General features: G+C 37.7%; 1 protein-coding gene across 7 annotated transcripts in view; it reads right to left on the reverse strand.

Moving 5' to 3' along the window:
- The window catches only part of DENND5B (DENN domain containing 5B), a 193,867-nt gene that overhangs the window by 83,999 nt on the left and 89,401 nt on the right, over window positions 1-20,467 (reverse strand). For all 7 annotated transcript variants that reach the window (XM_041735707.1, XM_041735703.1, XM_041735706.1 and 4 more), the window contains one exon: window positions 14,460-15,126. In XM_041735707.1, coding sequence (XP_041591641.1) covers window positions 14,460-15,126 — 667 coding nt within the window. The remainder of the gene's footprint in view (window positions 1-14,459; window positions 15,127-20,467) is intronic.

Here is a 20,467-nt window from a genome sequence, read left to right on the forward strand (position 1 = left end):
CCACGTCAGGCTCCCTGCATGGAGCCTGCTTCTCCCTCTGCCTGTGTCTCTGCCTCTCTGTCTCTCTCTCCCTCTCTCTCTCATAAAATATTACAAAAAATAATAAAAATGCTAAAGAAAATAATTTTAAAACACCAAATTCATGAATATATATGGATTTGCAAAAGTAAGGGAAGAAGTTATTAGAGGTCAGGAACAAAATGGGAACAAGGGTTCAGAGTGGCAAGGCTGAAGTGTCTCGCTTTCTTCAAGGCATTTACTGATCCAAAGTGGCCCAGAGCTTCAGTTTTATTTCTGTGCATGTTGAGGTACGAAGTCTAAGAAGGGCTGGGATTCACACAGTAGATCCTCTTGCATAAAAGCTAGGACCCAAAATGGTAGAAATCTCAGGGAAAAGGGATCCAGAAAGGAAAAGGAGGGCACCAGAGTAGGTGATGGGGTCACTGGGTGATGTAATGAGCACTAGGTATTACGTAAGTCTGTGGAATGAATCACTGAACTCTACCTCTGAAACGAATAATACACTTTATGTTAATTAATTGAATTTAAATTAAAATACTTAAAAACAAACAAAAAAAAAAGTAGGTCTTTGTTAAGCTCCACGCTGGGTGTGGAGCATACTTAAAAAGAAAAGAAAAAAAGTAGTCCTGTATTGCCAGCGAACTCAGATGCTTTGTGAAAGTAAATACAAATCATTCCTGCAGGAAGAAATCCTCAATCTTTAACCCATCAGATACTGAATTTATCTGATAAATAATATAAAATACATTTGTTTAATATGTTTAAGGAAATCAAAGAAAGAATTAAGGAGTAAACTGTTTTAGGGCCACTGAAAGCAAAATGTCAAAGGAAAGATTAACTACAGATTAAACACAGGTAAAAAGAGAATAAACTGGGAGACAGATGTGAAAAAATCACCCAAAATGCAACAAAAAGACAAAGAGATACAAAAAGAGGTTGAGAGATATGGAAGATGGAGCAAGACAGATTAACAGGTTTAATGAAAGTTTCAGGAGGAAAAATAGAAATCTTCCCAAAACTTGAAACACATTAACCCTAGATTTCACAACAAACCACAAGCAGAACAAATAAACCCTTACTGAGATAAATTACAGTCAAAATAAAGGTCATGAAAGGCAACCGAAAATCTCATATACAGCCAGAGTGAAAAGACAGATTTCTGGCCAAGGAATGACAATTAGGGTGACTTTGACAGACACTTCTCAACAGCTATTCTAGAAACCAGCAAACGGTAGAATCTTATTCTCAAAATGCTAAAAGAAAAGAAAAGAAAAACCAAAACCCCAAAAAACCCACAACTTTTTTTTAAACCCACAATTTTTAACCTAGAGTTTAATATCCAATAAAATCATCTTTCTTTTTTTTTAAAGATAGATTTATTTATTTATTTATTTATTTATTTATTTATTTATTTATTTATTTATGATAGACACACAGAGAGAGAGAGAGACAGAGAGGCAGAGACACAGGCAGAGGGAGAAGTAGGCTCCATGCCAGGAGACCGGCGTGGGACTCGACCCCCGGACTCCAGGATCGCACCCTGGGCCAAAGGCAGGCGCTAAACCGCTGAGCCACCCAGGGATCCCCTAAAATCATCTTTCAAAAACACAGGCAAAAAGAAAACAGTTTCAGGGAATCCCTGGGTGGCTTAGTGGTTTAGCACCACCTTCAGCCCAGGGTGTGATCCTGGACACCAGGGATCCAGTCCCGTGTTGGGCTCCCTGCATGGAGCCTGCTTCTCCCTCTGTCTCTGCCTCTCTCTCTCTCTCTCTCTCTCTGTCTCTCTCTGTGTCTCTCATGAATAAACAAAATCTTTAAGAAAAAAAAAAAAAAAGAAATGAAAACAGTTTCAGATGAACAAAATCTCATTGAAAATGCCACCTCATTTGGGGAATGTTTAAGGATACACTTTAGGAAGGAGACAGATCCCAGAAGAACCACCTAAGATACAAAATGGAATGTAAAATTTTAAGAAATGGCAGTTGTGGTATTAAAAAGAAAATCACAGATCTAAAATGGGGTTACTTATACTAGGTAGGCCATGTCACCAACCTGGGGCTTACTATCTAATCTACTTACAGTTTCAACCTCCTCCAGAAATGCAGTCGTAACTGGTCAGTCTGGAATTTCCTAGTCAGCACTCGTGAGGTAATCTACCTAATAAGACCCTTTTGTCCCCATAGGAAGGTGGGGGGACCTCTCTTAAAATAATCCTTTTATCTTTTTATGACCTGCTTGTCCTGCCTTTAAAAACTTTTCCCTTTCTATAGACCTTTGGAGCACCCCTGTAGTTGCTAGATGGGATACTGCTCAATTCATGAATTGATTAATAAAGCCAATTATATCTTTATAATTTACTTGGTTTAATTTTTGTTATTTAACGGTGGGTAAATTTAAACAAAATCAAGTGTATAAAGTAAAAATGACTTACATGAAGGATTATCAAAATTCTGAACAACTATATCAAGTAAGCTATGATGGGGGTGGCTAGAATTAAAGCACTTTACAGTATTAGTATTTTATTTTATTATTTTTTTTTAAAAGATTTTATTTATTTATTCATGAGGGAGACAGAAAGAGAGAGAGGGGCAGAGACACAGGTAGAGGGAGAAGCAGGCTCCACGCAGGGAGCCCGACGTGGGACTTGATCCCGGGACGCTAGGATCACGCCCTAGGCCGAAGGCAGGTGCCAAACCGCTGAGCCACCCAGGGATCCCCTCAGTATTAGTATTTAAAAGATTCTGATTGACACAAGACTAAGTGTTCATGTTAAAATTCCAAAATTAACCCATTAAGAGAGGGAAAGCGCTGGGACGCCTGGGTGGCTCAGTGGTTGAGCATCTGCCCCAGGATCAAGTCCCCCATTCGGCTCCCTGTGGGGAGCCTGCTCCTCCCTTTGCCTACGTCTGTGTCTCTCATGAGTAAATAAATAAAATCTTAAAATAGAAAGGGAGAGTTTATATATCTACATTAAAAAAATGGGAAAAAACTGCAACAAGAAAAAAGGCATTCCAATTATTCCCTCCCCCCCCCCCAGAAAAAGGCAAAAAAGACGGAGAAAAGCAAGACAAATGGTCAAAATAAATAAGAACTAAAAAATTTTTGAATTAAATAATGGAAATGCCAGATACTAATACTTGTGGGATATAGCTAACACAAGACTCAACTGTTTACAATGACTTCAAAGACTCAAAATTTGGGGAGAGATGTGAAAGAAAGATTTAAAGTAATTAAGTCCAAAGGAAATAGTAGGAAGAAGAGAACAATTAACAAAACTAAAAATCAAATAGAAGAAAAGATATAAGAGAGAATATTAACAAAGGTAAAAGTTATTTAAAGACAGTAATATTTAGAGGTGCCTGGGTGGCTCAGTTGTTTAAGTGTCTGCCTTTGGCTCAGGTCATAATCTCAGGGTCCTGGGATAGAGCCCCACACTGGGCTCCCAGGTCAGCAGGGAGTCCCTTACTTCCCTCTCCCTCTGCCTCTCTCCCTGCTTGTGCTCTCTCTTTCTCTCTCTTAAATGAATACATAAAAAACCTGAAAAGAAAAGAAAGGAAAGGAAAAGAAAAAGAAAAAAAGCTCTTGTTTAGTGTCAGGAAACACTATCATTTGGTATCAGAAAAATGTGAGATTGACTAGAATGGTCCAGATTCATAGAAGCTTGTGATTTGGGAAGATAAAGGATGGAAGTGTGGGGGATGAGGAAACTGATTCCTGTGTGGCCACATGGCCAAAGGTACATGGAACAGCAGATGAGGTAAGTTATTGAAGGTAAAAGTTACCAATGGAATTTATAGATGGATTTGACTTCCTGGGAGCTGATTCATGGGATGCCTGAGGAAATGCAAATCACTAAAAAAAAAAAAAAAAAGTGAATTATATAATCCCTTCATTATTGTTATCTATAATAACAAAAATAAAATTAAGAGCTGAGCCAAGCTGACACCAAGCTGAGCTTCTGCCAAGTGGCTTCAAGGCTATTCCAAAAGAGAAAAATTATGTGAGGACAACAAAAGGTACTTCTAAGACCTCTGGCCACCCAAGGCTATATTGTAGGGCAGGTCAAAACCAAGAAACTACTGGGATGCCTGGGTGGCTCGGTGGTTGGGCATCTGCCTTCAGCTCAGGGCATGATTCTGGAGTCCCAGGATCGAGTCCCACATCGGGCTCCCTGCATGGAGCCTGCTTCTTCCTCTGCCTTTGTTTCTGTCTCTGTCTCTATCTCTCTCTCTCATAAATAAATAAATAAAATCTTAAAAAAAAAAAAAAAAGAAACTACTGAAACTGGGGGGTAAGGGTGGAATTTGGTGGGAAGGAGCCATCTCATTTTGTAGATCAGTATCAACTTCTTCAAGAATCCTTTCTAAAATGGATTGAGAGTAATTCATAAGCAGTATCTTTGTTTTGAAATACTGTAGAGTAGAAAAGCATGTGTAGGTTGATACAAGACCCACAGCTAACTATGAGACGATCACAGGTGGCTATTCACGATCCACACACACACACACAGCAAGTTATTCCTAAGGGAACAGTCTGGTAGACTGGACAAAAGTCACTGTAAATTCGGTTTATCTTGAGGAATGGAGACTGCCTAACTCCTTCTATAAATGCCAAGTGGAACATTCCAGATGAAGTAGTTAATATGCTTCATATGCAAGCCATGTAGGACTGGCTTTATAGTAACTGGGATATTCATCCACTGAATATGCCCATTACCTAGTTCATAGTAAATGCAGGGGGCTCCTTTTGCCCAAGTACCTGCTGTAACCTCACTGTCATAAAATCCATCAGAGAAGCCTTATCAAATTCGCTATCTCAGCTGCTCCTCATGGATCGTATAGATGCTAATAAAAACATTAAATTAATTAAAAAGAATATGTGGAAAGGCAGAGGGGGAGAGCCATGGGACTTTTCCTAGCAGGGTGGAAAATTTTTTAAGTTATTAAGAGATAGGGTCAATAAAGCAAATATTGATAGGAATGAAACAAAGAGGAAAAGGAAAAGGAGTGTTAAGGGACTCATTCCAGCAGGGTAGAATTCTTTAGATGGTTATTGAAAAATGGGATAAAAGACACTGATGAGGCTGAAACAAGGTCTTAATAACAGCACTCTAAGGCTAGATAGACCAAAGGAACCCCTTCTTGGTACTCCTACATTAAAAGACGCCAAACAAGTTGGGTCTATTTACTCCAGTTTCGAGAAATTTAAAATGTGGGAAAGGCAAAGATTATAAGGAGAAATCAGACCTGGGATCCTCTAGGGCAACAGTCGGGCAGAATAATCAAGATAAATATTAACAGGGGCGCTTGAGTGGCTTAGTTACTTGAGTGGCTGACTCTTGGTTGTGGCTCAGGTCATGATCTCAAGGGTCCTGGCACCAGGACCTCCCTGCACTCAGCTGGGGAGTCTGCTTATGGGTTCTCTCTCATTCTTCCTCTGCCCCTCCCCACACTCGCATGCACATTCTTGATCTCATTCTCTATTGCTAAAATAAACAAACAAATCTTTAAAGAAAACATAAATATTGACAAAAGGACCAAGGTCTGGCTCATGCCCTTGTGGAGACCCAAAATCTATAAGTAAGGTACAAGAGTGGGGAAAATGGTCAGTGGGTGAAGAGAAGTTTCTGAGACTCCTTTACATAGAAGTCTCACGTACTGTAGTATTGAAACCTTTTAGTGAAGTCTTAATGTGGGCTACAAATTAGATAGAATATAAAAAAGTTTGAAGGTTGAAAGCATTAAGGTTGAAGTTTGGGTAAAAATTACAGTGTTTAAATATGCTTTACCTCAAACTACATATTCAATGCAATCACTATCAAACACCAACGACATTTTTCACAGAGCTAGAACAAATAATCCTAAAATTTTTATGGAACCACAAAAGACCCCAAATAGCCAAAGCAATTTTTAAAAAAGCAATATTTTTAAAAAGCAACATTAAAAAAATTTTTAATAAATTTTATTTATTTATTCATGAGCGACAGAGAGAGAGAGAGAGAGAGAGAGAGAGAGAGAGAGAGGCAGAGACTACAGACAGAAAGAGAAGCAGGCTCCACGCAGGGAGCCCAATGTGGGACTCGATCCCGGGACTCCAGGACCACGCCCTAGCAGGCGCTAAACTGCTGAGCCATCCAGGGATCCCTGCCAAAGCAATTTAGAAAAAGAAAACTGGAGGCATCATGATTCCAGATTTTAAGCTCTATTACAAAGCTGGCGTCATCAAGGCAGTATGGTACTGGCACAAAAACAGACACACAGATCAATGGAACAGAACAGAAAACCCAGAGGTGAGCCCACAACTATTTGGCCAACGAATCTTCGATACAGTAGGAAAAATATCCAAAGGAAAAAAGTCTCTTCAACAAATGGTGTTGGGAAAACCGGACAACAACATGCAGAAGACTGAAACTGGACCACTTTTTTTGCACCATACACAAAAATAAATTCAAAATGAATGAAACACCTAAATGAAAGACAGGAATCCATCAAAAATCCTAGAAAAGAACACAGGCAGCAACCTCTCTGACCTCGGCCATAGCAACTTCACCAGACATGTATGTCACTGGAAGCAAGGGAAATAAGTAAAAATGAACTACTGGGATTTTATCAAGATAAAAAGCAATGAGAGAAGATATTTGCAAATGACACATCTTATAGAAAGTTACTATCCAAAATCTATAAAGAACTCAACCACCAAAAACAAAACAAAACAAAACAAACCAAAAAGAAAAACAAAACAAAAGCAAAAGCAAAAACAAAAACAAAAATCAATCCACACCAAAACAAAACCCAGTTAAGAAATGGGCAGAAGACATGAATAGACACTTTCCAAAGACGACCTCCAGATGGCTCATCACAGAAACATGAAAAGATGTTCGACTTCACTCATCATCAGCGAAATACAAATCAAAACCACGAGGAGATACCACCTCGCACCTGTCAGAATAGCTCAAATTAACAACAAAAAAACAACAGGTGTTGGTGAGGATGTGGAGAAATGGGAACCCTCCTGCACTGTTGGTGGGACTACAAACTGGTGCAGCCACCCTGGAGAAGTGTGGAGGTGCTTCAAAAAGTTAAAAATAAAACTACCCTACAACCCAGCAATTGCACTACTAGGTATTTACCCAAAGAATAAAAAAATACAGATTTGAAGTGGTACATACATACACCACGATGTTTAGAGCATCATTATCAACAACAGCCAAACTATGGAGAGACCCCAAATGTCCATTTTAAAGAAGATGGAATATACACACACACACACACACACACACACACACACACACATAATGGAATATTAGTCAGCCATCAAAAACACTGAAATTTGCCATTTGCAACAACATGGAGCTAGAGTGTATTATGCCAACTGAACTAAGTCAGTCAGAGAAAGACAAATACCATATAATCTCTCTCATATGCGGAACTTAAGAAAGAAAACAGATAAACATATGGGAAGGAGGGGAAAAACAAAGACGGAAACAAACCCTATGAGATTCTTAACAACAGAGAACACACTGAGGGGTGATGGAGGGAGTTGGGTGGGGATGGGCTGAATGGGTGATGGGGATTAAAGAGGGCATTTGTGATGAGCACTGGATGTTGTATGTAAGCAATGAATCACTGAATTCTACTCCAGAAGCCAATATTGCATTGTATGTTACCTAACTAAAAATTTAAATGAAAAATAATAAACAGGCTTACCTGAATGTTTTATGGCAACAGATACTAGTATGACTGCAGAACACTTTCCCCAAAAGTAAAAGAGAAAGCCTATAAATTGCCCTTCAAGCAATATTAACTGGACAAGCTACATGGGAATAAAACTGTCTAAGCCTACAGAGTAAAGCAACAGGAATCCTGGTATGGACAAAGTCTGCACCACAGCCCTATGTGCAAAGCACAGACTGGGGTATGGCAAAAATCTGTGAGCATGTCCCAGTATTGAGTATTGGGATGCTGGACTAGAGAATTTCCATGAGAAGCAATTACCAGCTTGCTACTGAACATTAATTTAAACTGTTCCTGTGCATGAAAGACATAAAATAGGGCAGCCCGGGTGGCTGAGCGGTTCAGTGCCTGCCTTTGGCCCAGGGGGTGATCCTGGAGGCTGGGGATCGAGTCCTGCATCCGGCTCCCTGCATGGAGCCTGCTTCTCCCTCTGCTTGTGTCTCTGCCTCTCTCTCTCATGAATAAATAAATAACATCTTTAAAAAAGAAAAAAAAGGAAAGACATAATCTTGAAACCTGAAATACTAATGATGTCTTAGGTAATGCTGGAAAAACACTCTAATGGAGAAGGCAATGTTTGATGAATTCCAAAATAAAATGGAAACTATTTATACAGGATCTTGTTACAAAGAGAATGCAAGGAGGAGATAAACAACCAGGAGCCTCTTTTCCTACAGGACTGACTCTGGAAATGTACAAAGAGTTGCCTGATTCTGTCACTTGTAGAAGCCGGAAATCTACTTGTATGTAGCTGAACCTAAACTGGAACCTAAGGCATGCTATTCCAAAGGTAGAAGCATCTGGGTTTAAATAAAAAGGAGGAATAGCAGCTGAGGGTAAAGGAAAGAATAAATGAATTATGTAGTAAAGGAAATCCAATATACATTAACACCTCAAAAGAGGCGTAGAGCAAGAGATAATATTATCTCTATCTACAATTATCTACTATTGAATTCATTAGTTCAATTATACCACATGCCTTGAAAGGGTGAAACGTGTATTGTTTAGACCACTACTGCTTCTGGAACCTGACAAGAACGAATGGAAGTCTGCAAACCTGAGCAACCTCAGCCTGTGAGACATTTCATACAATAAAGATGATGGACTGAACTGTTAATGAGTGAACGGGACTAGTAAGAACTAGTAATCTGCCAGCATCTTTTAACTATCAGGATTCTTTTGCTATATTCTTGGTCAAATACCAGCGGGTAGCCTGTGGTATTATAAAACATATTTGGTGTTTGTTCATAGTTGATAATGATGATGGTGATGATGAAGGAGGAGGAGGAGAAAGGCAGAAGGAGGGGGCAGGAAGAGGAGAAATAAAAAAAAAACTAAGTAAACTATTAGACTGATCTGGTAACTTACATCTTCCCAACAAGAACAAACAGATTGTAGACAAGTTCTCTCAGTCATGGAACAAATAATTACAACCTTAAATAAAGTCTTCTCTATCTTCCAGAAAAAAATAGAACACTTTCCAACTCAATCTATAAAGCTAGAATAGCCTTAATACAAAAAACCAGACAAGATAGTACATGAAATGAACACTAGAGTGAAGACATAGATGCAAAAATTCTAATAAAAATATGAACCAACTAAATCAAACCATATTTAAAAAGTAATGATACATCATCATAACCAAGTACGGTGGGGATCCCTGGGTGGCTCAGCGGTTTGGCGCCACCTTCGGCCCATGGTGTGGTCCTGGAGACCCAGGATCAAGTCCCGCATCGGGCTCCCTGCATGGAGCCTGCTTCTCCCTCTGCCTGTGTCTCTGCCTCTCTCTCTCTCTCTCTATCATAAATAAATAAAATCTTAAAAAAAAAAAAAAACAAGTAAGGTGTATCTCAGGAATAGAGGGATGGATTTTTCACCTTATTAAGTGATTAAAAGAAGAAAAATATGATCATCTTATTTGATGTAGAAGGAGCATTCAATAAAATACTACATGAATTCATGATTTTTAAAAACTTGAACTAGGAATAAAGGGAACTTCTTTAACCTGGTACAAGGCAGTCACCAAAAAAAACACTACAGCAAAATATTATACTTTATAATAAGTGAAACAGTAAGTGTTCTTTTTTTTTTAGTAGCGCCTGGGTGGTTCAGTTGGTTAAGCATCCAACTCTTGGTTTCAGCTCAAGTCATGATATCAGGGTTGTGAGATGGAGTCCCACCACCTTGTGTTCCACACTGGGTGTGTGGAGCCAAATAGAGATTCTTTCTCCCTCTTCCTCTGCCCCACCCCCACTCATTCTCTCATAAATAAATAAAGAAATAAATGTGTATTTTAAAAAAATAAATAAATGTGTAATAAAAAGACAAAGATGCCTGCTACTATCAATTCTATTCTATATTATACTGGAGAGCTAATGTAGTAAGGCAAGAAAAAGAAATAAAGGTGAGAAATACTGGAATAGAAGAAACACAATTGTCATTATTTGCAATTGTTTACTATTGTAAAACTTCACTGAGAGACATTAAACAAGACCCTTAGAAGTGGAGAGCTATAGCATTTTCGTGGAAGGGGAAACTCAAAATTTTAAATATGTCAATTGTCCTCAAATCAGATTCAATGCAATTCCAATAAAAAAGAAGGTGTAGTATTGTCTGTAACATAGCATTATCTTTGTTACAAAGTGCTAATGATGGTATGGCTTCAAAGGATTAATGATTTTGAAAGCTCTTTCAGCTTTACGTGTTAAAATGATGCCATTATTTTATATTGTAATGTACCTATAGACACATGTGAAAAATGCATATTGAATAAATTAGTCTATTTCTTGGGGAAAAAAAAAATAAAGTAGTGAGGGAAGCTCCCTACCAGATACCAAGACTTACTTTAAAGCTATAGTAAAAATTTAGTACAGCAACAGAAAGATTGGCAGAATAAACTGAAATATAGGAACTTACCTAAGACAGAATAGGCTCCCTGCATGGGGCCTGCTTTTCCCTCTGCCTGTGTCTCTGCCTCTCTCTCTCTCATGAATAAGTAAATAAAACCTTAAAAAAAAAAATCCTATGACCAAATCAGCTATGGTGTTCAGCTGAGCACAACTAGCAGTTTGTGATTAGAAGGCTTCCAACTTTTTCAAGAGAACTTTAAGTAGCTTCTACTTTCTGACCGGGTTACTTCATGCACAATTTACAAGAGGAAAGATAAGAAAGGTGGGGAGGAGGCATTGTGAAGGAATCACAGGCTGGGATGGCAGTTCAGTGTGAGCTGTGGGTAACTGCTTATCTCCATTGTAAAGAGTCAAAGAAGGTAAGCAAGGCTCCAAAGTGTTCCTGAGACTTTAATTATGGACATGAAAACCAGACACTAGTGTTTAAGCTCTCCTTTTATTCCTCCCTCCATTATTCCTCTGAAAAGAGGATCATATTCCAGTCTTCCCAGTGTCTTGTTCCAGGTATTTCCAGGGTGCAGAAGAAAGTTACCTTTTCTGATTTGAGGTCCTGGAAAAGAGCCTCTATCTCTTGGGTGCATTCTCTACTTAAAACTTCTAGCTAGTTACCATCATAAAGTGTAATAATACACACTTTGGGAGTGTAATATACACACTCTGTAAATGGCAGATTGAATCTGTTTAAATGGGCTGTGGACCAGAATTTCAAATCAGTCTAGAAGGACAGTTTCATCATTAAAATCCATCTACTTTGATTCATTTTGGGTTTTCATGGTTATTGTTTAGCCCTTGCAATGTTTTTAAATTTTATGGCATAGCTTTATTAGTGAATAAAACAAGAAGTATTAGATGTTATTAAGATCCCCTTAACACAGGAAGAATGAAGGAGGGCACCAGAGTACAAATCAACATAATCACTTTTATTGCATTCATTTAAATTGAATCTCTTTCTCTAATGGGAGAGACACTGTCAATATTAAAATGTGCATTTATGCAGAGCTTTCATTTTATACTCTACAGTTATTTAGCATGATATCATTAAAACAGATTAGCAGAGTGAGCTAATAATTTAAAAATAAATATTAAGACAGATAAGGAAAGGTTAAGTGTAGTGCCTGATACAGTTAATATGGTGGTTAAGTACTCTGGAGAAAGACAGATCCAAGTCCCATTCTTAGCCTCTACAACATTACCTAATCGCTGTGTGATCTCAGGAAGGTTACTTAGCTTCCCTGAGCCTCAACTTTCTTTTGATAAAACATGGATAAGAGCAGTAGCTCATTGTTGAACAGAAAAGTAACCCCAAAACGTACAAGACATTTTTATAGTATAATTCCTAACATAGAGTGATTTCGGTGAATGGTTATAAAATTAACATATGAGACTTTCTGGGGATCCCTGGGTGGCTCAGCGGTTTGGGGCCTGCCTTTGGCCCAGGGCACGATCCTGGAGTCCCGGGATCAAGTCCCACGTCAGGCTCCTGGCATATGGAGCCTGCTTCTCCCTCTGCCTCTGTCTCTGCTTCTCTCTCTCTCTCTCTATATATATATATCTATCGTGAATAAATAAATAAAATCTTAAAAAAAAAAACAACATATGAGACTTTCTTTTGTAGGACACTTAAAGAGTGTGTGTGTAGAGGGAAAGAAGAGGGAGACAGAGAGAGTGAGGAGAGTATGTGGGTCCTATAATCTCAGGATTCATAAAACCAAATTACCACAAAACCTTACAAAAAAAAAACAAAAAATAAATCTCATTTATGCTCATAAACACTCATGTTTCTTCATCTGAAACTGAATTGGCAGATATTAATCAATTATAACTTTTCAACAGCTTCCATGAACCAGCTGGGATAAGCTAATCAAACAGCGGAAAGATGACAGCTCAGGACAGACCACACACGGTGAGACATACAGTGCCTTTTAATAGAGAAAGTGTGATAATGAAAGTTTTTTTTTGTTTTGTTTTGTTTTTGGCTTAAAAAAAAAAAAAGTCCTAACATTCAATATAAGAGAACATTTATTAGGTCCTCAACCCTGAAACAAATGCCTTGACTATTTAATTTAACAAAGCTATACTTTAAATGCAATAATATGTTGGACCCATGCAACTTAAAATATACATAATTTATAGGGGATTATGTTGGACTGATAAATCAATAATAATTACAATAATATCAGCTATCATTTAGCGTCAAGTATCATGTACAGGTTTTCTTATTTAGCCTTCACAATAAATCAGTGAGAGAGAAGGGAAAAAAACCCTGTTATCTTCATAAAGATGAATTAATTGACACAAAGATTATGTAACTTGTCTGTGGTTACAGTTAGTATGTGACAGAGCAGAGATCCGAACCTAGGATTGTTATGTCTTCAAAAACCAATATTCTTTCTGGCCCAAAGCTGAACCAAGTCAGAACTAAAGCTGAACCAAACGACCTTCAAGATCTCTTGTCAATCCAGGATCTAAATTATCCAGTTCCAAGCCCCTGCTCTCTCCCAGCAACTCTCTAACCCCTACCCTGGCTTCAGGGAAAAAAGCAAGAAGGGAAGAAATTGAAAGAGAAAATTACTTAAAGTTACATGTTTTAGATACAAACACGTGATCTGCAGGTAATGATCAGCCCTAAGAAAGTGAGAGCAAGAGGAAAGGAAAGAATTTAGATTGGTCATTAGAGAACTTCCTGACAACAAAAATTGAGACATCAGAACACATTATCAAAGAACATTATGTAGGATAAACTGAAGAAAACACAACCTCGTGAAGGGCTGTCAACACACAAATAGTGTCAACATACACACAAGATGGGGAAGTACAAATATAGCCTACTTGGCTCAGCTTCACTTATAATTTAAAATAGAAAAGAAAAAAAAGGAAAGTGGTAAAATAAGCTTGACGGCAGCAGTCAGGAGATTGCACTACAATCCTGCTAGCCTAAATACAAGTTAGCAAAAAGCTAACCCAAATATTTGTGCCACATTTTTCAAAGGACACATCGATGTAGCAACCATTTTGTATTTTCCTTCAACTCACTATTCATTAAGACAGAGCATCTTTATTTCCTCTGCAAAATCATGTTCAGATTGGAACAAGTACTCTAGTTTAGACTCAACATTAGTCATCATAAATGCACTCATAATATAAAACTCAAATTTTGTTAGGTTTCTTAAGTATATGCTGGGAGAACTTTGAATGGAAAACATCACAAAGGTAACTTCCTTTTGGGAATAAAAGCAAAATAAAACAAAAGCACTCCATACAACTCCAGTAGAACCGTTAACCCAGGAGAGTCACAGCTAGTGAGATCTCCCATAGGCAAAGTTCCAAAGATGAATGCCTTAGGAAACTTCAGAGTCAACAATCTCATTTATCCCTGTCCAATGTCAACAGAGTTTTGATGTGAACCTTTACTGATCTGCAAAAAATGAGATGGCTGGCTACATGTTCTTGGTACTAACATCATTCTCACTTTCAATATGAAAAGAAATGTATTTCTTTTATGATGATTATGTACTATCTAGAAAAAAGGGCCTATTTCTATTAAAAAATAAATATATTCAAGTCAATCAGATTAATGCTTCTGTAGGCTTTCCTGTTTTTCTCCACAGCCACTGATGCCTCAAAGAGATGTAATATCTTAGCCTCTGGTCCCACCTAAAATAGGTGTTCCTTTTACACAAAACAGAAGGCTTCTGACCATTAATAATTTGGTTTTAATAAATACCCCATGGAGGTGCAGCAGTTTGGATTTATAAGTACTTTTTGGGGGAAGTTTTAGAACCCAAGGAAGACTTACCTTGCGAGTAGAGAAGGATCTGCATCTCTAAAAGAACACAGGTAAACACCTGCACCAGGTTCTCCAACCCCAGAAGCTCGAAGGCCTCTCGAAGAGGATAATCGGAGAGGGGGAGTTCATTGGGCCCAGGTCTCTGGCAGATGACAGGTTCATAAACACCATAAAATTTCAGTGATCTCCCTGGAGGTGGGAGGGGTACCTCATAAAGAATGTTATGGATGTAGCTCTCCAGCGGCAAGGGCGGTGGCTGCTGTGAGGTAACCGCCCTGTAAAGCTGGATAAGGAATTTCTTGCAGGCCTGCATGAATGGCAGTGGTGTGATCAAACATATACTTTTTGAAACATACAGGGTGTCTCTGCTGATGTCATAGGAGTTGTATCGCTGGAGTTTCAAAAGGGAAGTTGTATCTCCCTCATCAATACTGCTTGCCAGAGAGTCCATGCTGCAGGAGGATGAAGCATACACGCTGCTATAATGCTCTGCATTGTGCATCTGGTAGAGCGTCTGCATTGCTGTGCAGATCTGCTTACTTGTAACTTCTTCATAAAAAGTGAGAACAAAACCATAGGTACGAGAGCCATCTTCCCGGGTAATTATAAATGAGTGAAACTGAGGGTCTTTATTGTCAGTCTGAGTTCTGAAAGACAGCCCTTTAGGCATGCACAACTGTGGAGGAAAGGGGAAAAAGTATGAGAATGCTATACACAAATAACTTCAAACTAGAGAAAATGTTAGTTGTTTATAACCTAACAAGACTCAAAAGGACACAAGTTTTATCCATATTTAATATTATTAGTAGTAGCCTTAGAGATACACTGTAAGTTCATTTACACATTGATAAAATTATTTTTAAAAGAAATCTATATATACATACATATATATACATACAAACATACATACATACATATATATAAATATATAGAGATGGAAAAAACATCTTTACTGTATATTACGTGCAGGAGGTTTGACTAAGAATGAGATCTTTGACTTGCTCCCAGTAAACTTCTTATCCAAGCCTGTGACCTTCAACACTGCATGTGACTTCTCCAAGTCTCACTTTCTTTATCTACATTTGCTAGTCAATGACTTGAAGGCAAAATATTCAATGGTACTTTACAAACATTTAATATTTAAGTATTAATCACTATTTCTGAAGTGATGATGGTAATGTTTCAGAGGACTAGAGAAGTAGGTGAAGGCTCATTTGATAAATTGAAAAAAAAATAAAAACAATAGTATCACTTTGTTACTATTTTGAACAATATGATACTTGATCTTAGAAACAGAAACTTTAAAAATGGAAGGTTTTTTTTTTATTTACTGAAGCAGAAGAGTAGAAACAATGACATCTTAGATCCGTTCCAGTAAGTATTATGCTTTAGGTCTTGGTAACTACCCAGGATTGAGTCAAATTTGGGAACAAAACGACCTGAAAGTCAAAGATGCCTAATTTAAAATTCTTAAAATGCAATTTGAATTCATTCTTTAAAACATTTTAAACAAAATAAAAATTACAAAAAATTTGAAAAGAACTTTGTAATTTAACTACCTTAACATAATGATCATTCTTATGTATTTCTGTTTTTGTATTGCAATATGCTTCCTGCATATAAATAATTTTACCATAGCTATTATATTTTTCTTTTTTCAGACTTAACAATTGATCTGATGTGAAATTTGGAAGTTCTCCCCATGTTACTTAAGAAAATGCAATTCACCTTAAAAGTTACGTGTCCTTCATTCAAATTATCAACAAACACTTATTAAGTGTCTTTATGAGCCAGGCCCTGTGGGGGTGATTCAGCTGAAAAAGACATAAGACATGCTCCTGCTCCTATGGAACTTCCAGTCCAGTAAGGATGACAAATGACTAAAAAATAAATGGTAAAGTATGGGAAGTACTGTGATGGAGTAAATACAGATTGCCATGGAAAAAACATAGCAGGAGGACCTAAATTAGAAAAGAAGGAGCTAGCAAAACAAAAACAAAAACAGGAAGTCTAAGTGGGAGCCTAAAGATGAGCATAGCTGTTAGTGAGATGGAGAGAAGGCAGAGAGGACACATGTGCAAAAGCCCAGAAGACAGAATATGCGGGTTTGAGGAAGTGACATGTGTTTTTTGTGGGTGGGAAACAGAAAGCAAGATAGGGGGAAGTTAAAAAGAACCCAAGAAAAAAAGAAAAGAAAAAAAAAGAACCCAAGAGAAATAATTAGAAGCTACATTGCAAAGGTGTTTGGTGAGTCATGTTAGAAATCTGAAGAGGACAATGGGAAGAAGCCTCTGCAGGGTTTTAGCAGGAGGGGTATGGAACTGTTTGTGCCACCTAGCATGTCAATCTTCCTGTACTGAAACGCATTTTTTTTCAGAGGGGGTCCAAGGAGGTAGCAAGAATGCCTCAGGGCTTTGGAGTCATCTTGACTTCTTTCTCTCTCACTCCATTAATCCAATCCATCGATAAAGACCATCAGTTCTACCTTCAAAACTATATTCAGAAACAAATTCCTCCATCTTTACTCTTACTACTCTAATTAGCCATCTTCCTTTCTTAGCTAGAAGACTATTTAATATTCTGCTCAACAGTCTTCCTGCCTTTGTCCTTATCCCCATACTGTAGTCCCTACAGAGTAGCTACAGTGATCCTTAGAAAATATAAGCTAGATCTTGTTCCTCTTCTTGAAACCTGCAATGGCCTCTTACCTCACTAAACCTGAACTCTTTACAATATAAGGCCCTTATAAGGCCCCACACGAACTTGGCCCTGGCAACTTCTCTGCCTTCATCTCCTACTACTCACCTACTCTGTTCCAGCAACACTAGCCATACTGTTGTTCTGTGAAAACACCTCGCAGGCACTTGCCAAAATTTGTTGTTCCCTCTGGCTGGAACGATCTTCCTTTAAGTTTCCATGTGGTTCATTCCCTATGGCAGACTGTACTTTCTAAAAACGACTCCAACGGTATTTCTAGTTCTACAATGCTGTTCTAGAACCTTGTCATTCTCCCATCAAGGTCATGGGTGGCTCACTGAGAGTGCCTACACCCAGGAACTGAAAACCTGTTCTGTAAAAAGCCAGATAGCTCTACAATGCTGTTCTAGAACCTTGCCATTCTCCCATCAAGGTCATGGGTGGCTCACTGAGAGTGCCTACACCCAGGAACTGAAAGCCTGTTCTGTAAAAAGCCAGATAATAAATATTTTAGGCTCTGCAGCCCTTATAAACTTTGTCACAACTACTCAGCACTAACATTGTAGTGTAGTGCAAAAGCAGCCACTGACAACACATAAGGAATGGTTATGACTTTATTTATAAATAGGAAGCCAGTTGGATTTGCCCAGAGGGCCAGTCTGCCTACCCCTCACCCAGTCAAGTAAAATATAACGGAGGTGAGAAGTGACAAATTAATGACTTTTCAGGGTAGGCTTAAAAATGCAATACAACTTCCATATCTCCGGTCATATACACTCCAACATATAAAAAATTTGACCAATGTGAAGTTGCCATGCTAGAGATCACACAAAGAGATGGCACAGAGATTGAGGATTCCCCAGCAATGTTTCCAGCCCAGGAGATATCACCTGTGAGTGGGTGAACCTTCAGATGATTTTAGTCTTTAGCCTTCGAAACAATCTAACTGACACCCCGTAGTGCAGAGAGGTTACCTTGCTAATAAACCATACCCAAATTGCAGATTTGTAAGCAAAGTAACAGTTTTGTTGTTTTAAATCAAGAGTCAACAAACCATAGTCCTTAGGTCAAATCCAATCTGCCACCTGTTTTTGTAAATGAAATTTTATTAGAACACAATACCACTCATCCATTTAAGCATTGTCTATGTCTACTTTTGCACTACAACAGCAGAAATGAATAACTGACAGAAACTAAACGGCCTATAATGCTTCAACTATTTACTATCTAGCCCTATATAAAAACAAAAACAAAAACAAAAAAACGGCCAGATTATGAAAAACCCACAATCCATGTTTTAAGCCACTTAAGTAGTATACTGGGGTGGTCTGTTATACAGCAGTAGCTGATGGAAACACTCCCTTAACTTTCTTTAAGTCTCTACATAAATACTATCTTAAAGAACTTTCCTTTATCATTCCATAAAAAATACTGCTTTCATCCTATAAATGCCATTAAAATGTCACTTTTCCTCTAGAAAGTCTTTAGTGAATGGGGAAGTATACCGCTGTATACACATGTACATTGTATACTGACACATTACTAGTTTCTCTATTTTGTTTGGCTCTCTAGATTGCAAGTGACTCTAGGAATGGTGCTATATTTTTACAACTGTAAACATACAAGAGTACCATGCACAGAACAATATACTATTTGGGGCCATAAATGGTAATTGATAATAAATACTAAAAGCAAAATCATGAAGCTTAGTATTATTAGGTCAATGAAAATGTCTTTATCTTTATATTTCAAAACACTGAATATGAGACCTAGAAATAACTAAGGTAGCTTTATGTAATTATTTTTATAAATGTTGGTAAGAATTAAGTTACTATGTATATTTGGGAAGAATAAGACAATTAGGTAAAACACAAATACCTGAATTTGTTAGACGAAAATTGGTTTATTCCCAATCTTGGGAATAGCTGTGTAAGGAAAGGCCATGACAAGGCCTTTTTATAGTTATGTCTTCACATTAAAATTGCTTTCATCTTTATAAGAAGAGGAGATTCTCTGCTGTTTTATGAATAAAAACCCATGTGACACATCTATTATTATCCGTAAAGATTATGGGAAGAAAGATTTGAATCCCTCTTTTTCCAGGTTATGTTCAAACTTATTTGGGATAGTGCATGCCATGTATGTATTTGTTGAAAGAATAAATAAACAAGTGAATAAGAAAACAAAACAACAGCTAGGGGCACAGGATCAGATTTAGTTCCTCTCTTGATTAAGTCTATAGTTCTCTTTTTACATGTAGTAGACAATACAGAAACACAGGTGACCTCCAAAGTCGAAATAAAGATTTAGTTTGATAGGCTTTCCTGACATCATAAACCACAAAATTACAGCTCTAACTGTTTTTGAACAGCTGCCAAATATTCCCCTAAGGTTTTGTAGCTTTCTGGAGCATGCATCAAACATTTACAGGAAAAGCTTGCCAAAAGTTGTGCTCAAAGTAAAGAATGACTTTCTACACTACAGATAACAGATGTAAGAACTCTCAAATTCTCTTCCTACGAATCAAAAAAAGTAAGAATTATATTTCTAATTTGGGAACCATGACTTGGAAAATGCTACTGCCTTTTCATTTTTTTAAAAAGTGAGAATTCTTGTAGGAATTATGAGGTTCAGTTTTCAGAAAACCTGAGACATAAATCAAGATTTGTTCACTAGGGCATTCAACAATCTCTTTTTCCCTAATACTGCTCCTTACTAACAGTATCCCCTTTCCAACCCACACTCCCACAATAAAACAACTAAACATTTAGGGTTGTCAATGTTTACCGGATTACCATTGGTAATCAGATTACTTTAGTCAAAAGTGGGCTCACAATGCTGTGTATCGCTCTTGGTTTGAGCTGACTACATGTCCTTATTATCTCTCTGGGCTATTTCAGGCAGTCTGGCTAGAATTTTAACAATTTCTTTTTCCATTTTCTATAGTTCTATGACTTCTATGCCCTCTCTTATTACACAAAAATAAATTATTCAAAGTTGGTCTGTTTGCCTTTCCTTTCTCTGATGTTCATTCCCTCTCTCCCACCTTTTTCCTTTAATAAATATTAATTTTATGTCATGTATTACATTAGATCTTGGTAATTCAAAAGACAAATATGAAAATAATCTCTTCAGGGAGTTCACAGTCTGGTAAAAAAGGCAAGCACACAAACCAATGGTTCTAAAATAATAGGATCAGTGCTGTTGCAGAGTATGTTCAAGACATTATAGAAACAGAGAAGAGAGAGCACCTAAATACTCCTGCTTAAGATGATTTTGCAGGGGAGGTAACAATACTTCTCTGTAAGGGAAGGGAAGTA

Source organism: Vulpes lagopus, chromosome 21, assembly GCF_018345385.1.
Source record: "Vulpes lagopus strain Blue_001 chromosome 21, ASM1834538v1, whole genome shotgun sequence".
Taxonomy (NCBI): Eukaryota; Metazoa; Chordata; class Mammalia; order Carnivora; family Canidae; genus Vulpes; species Vulpes lagopus.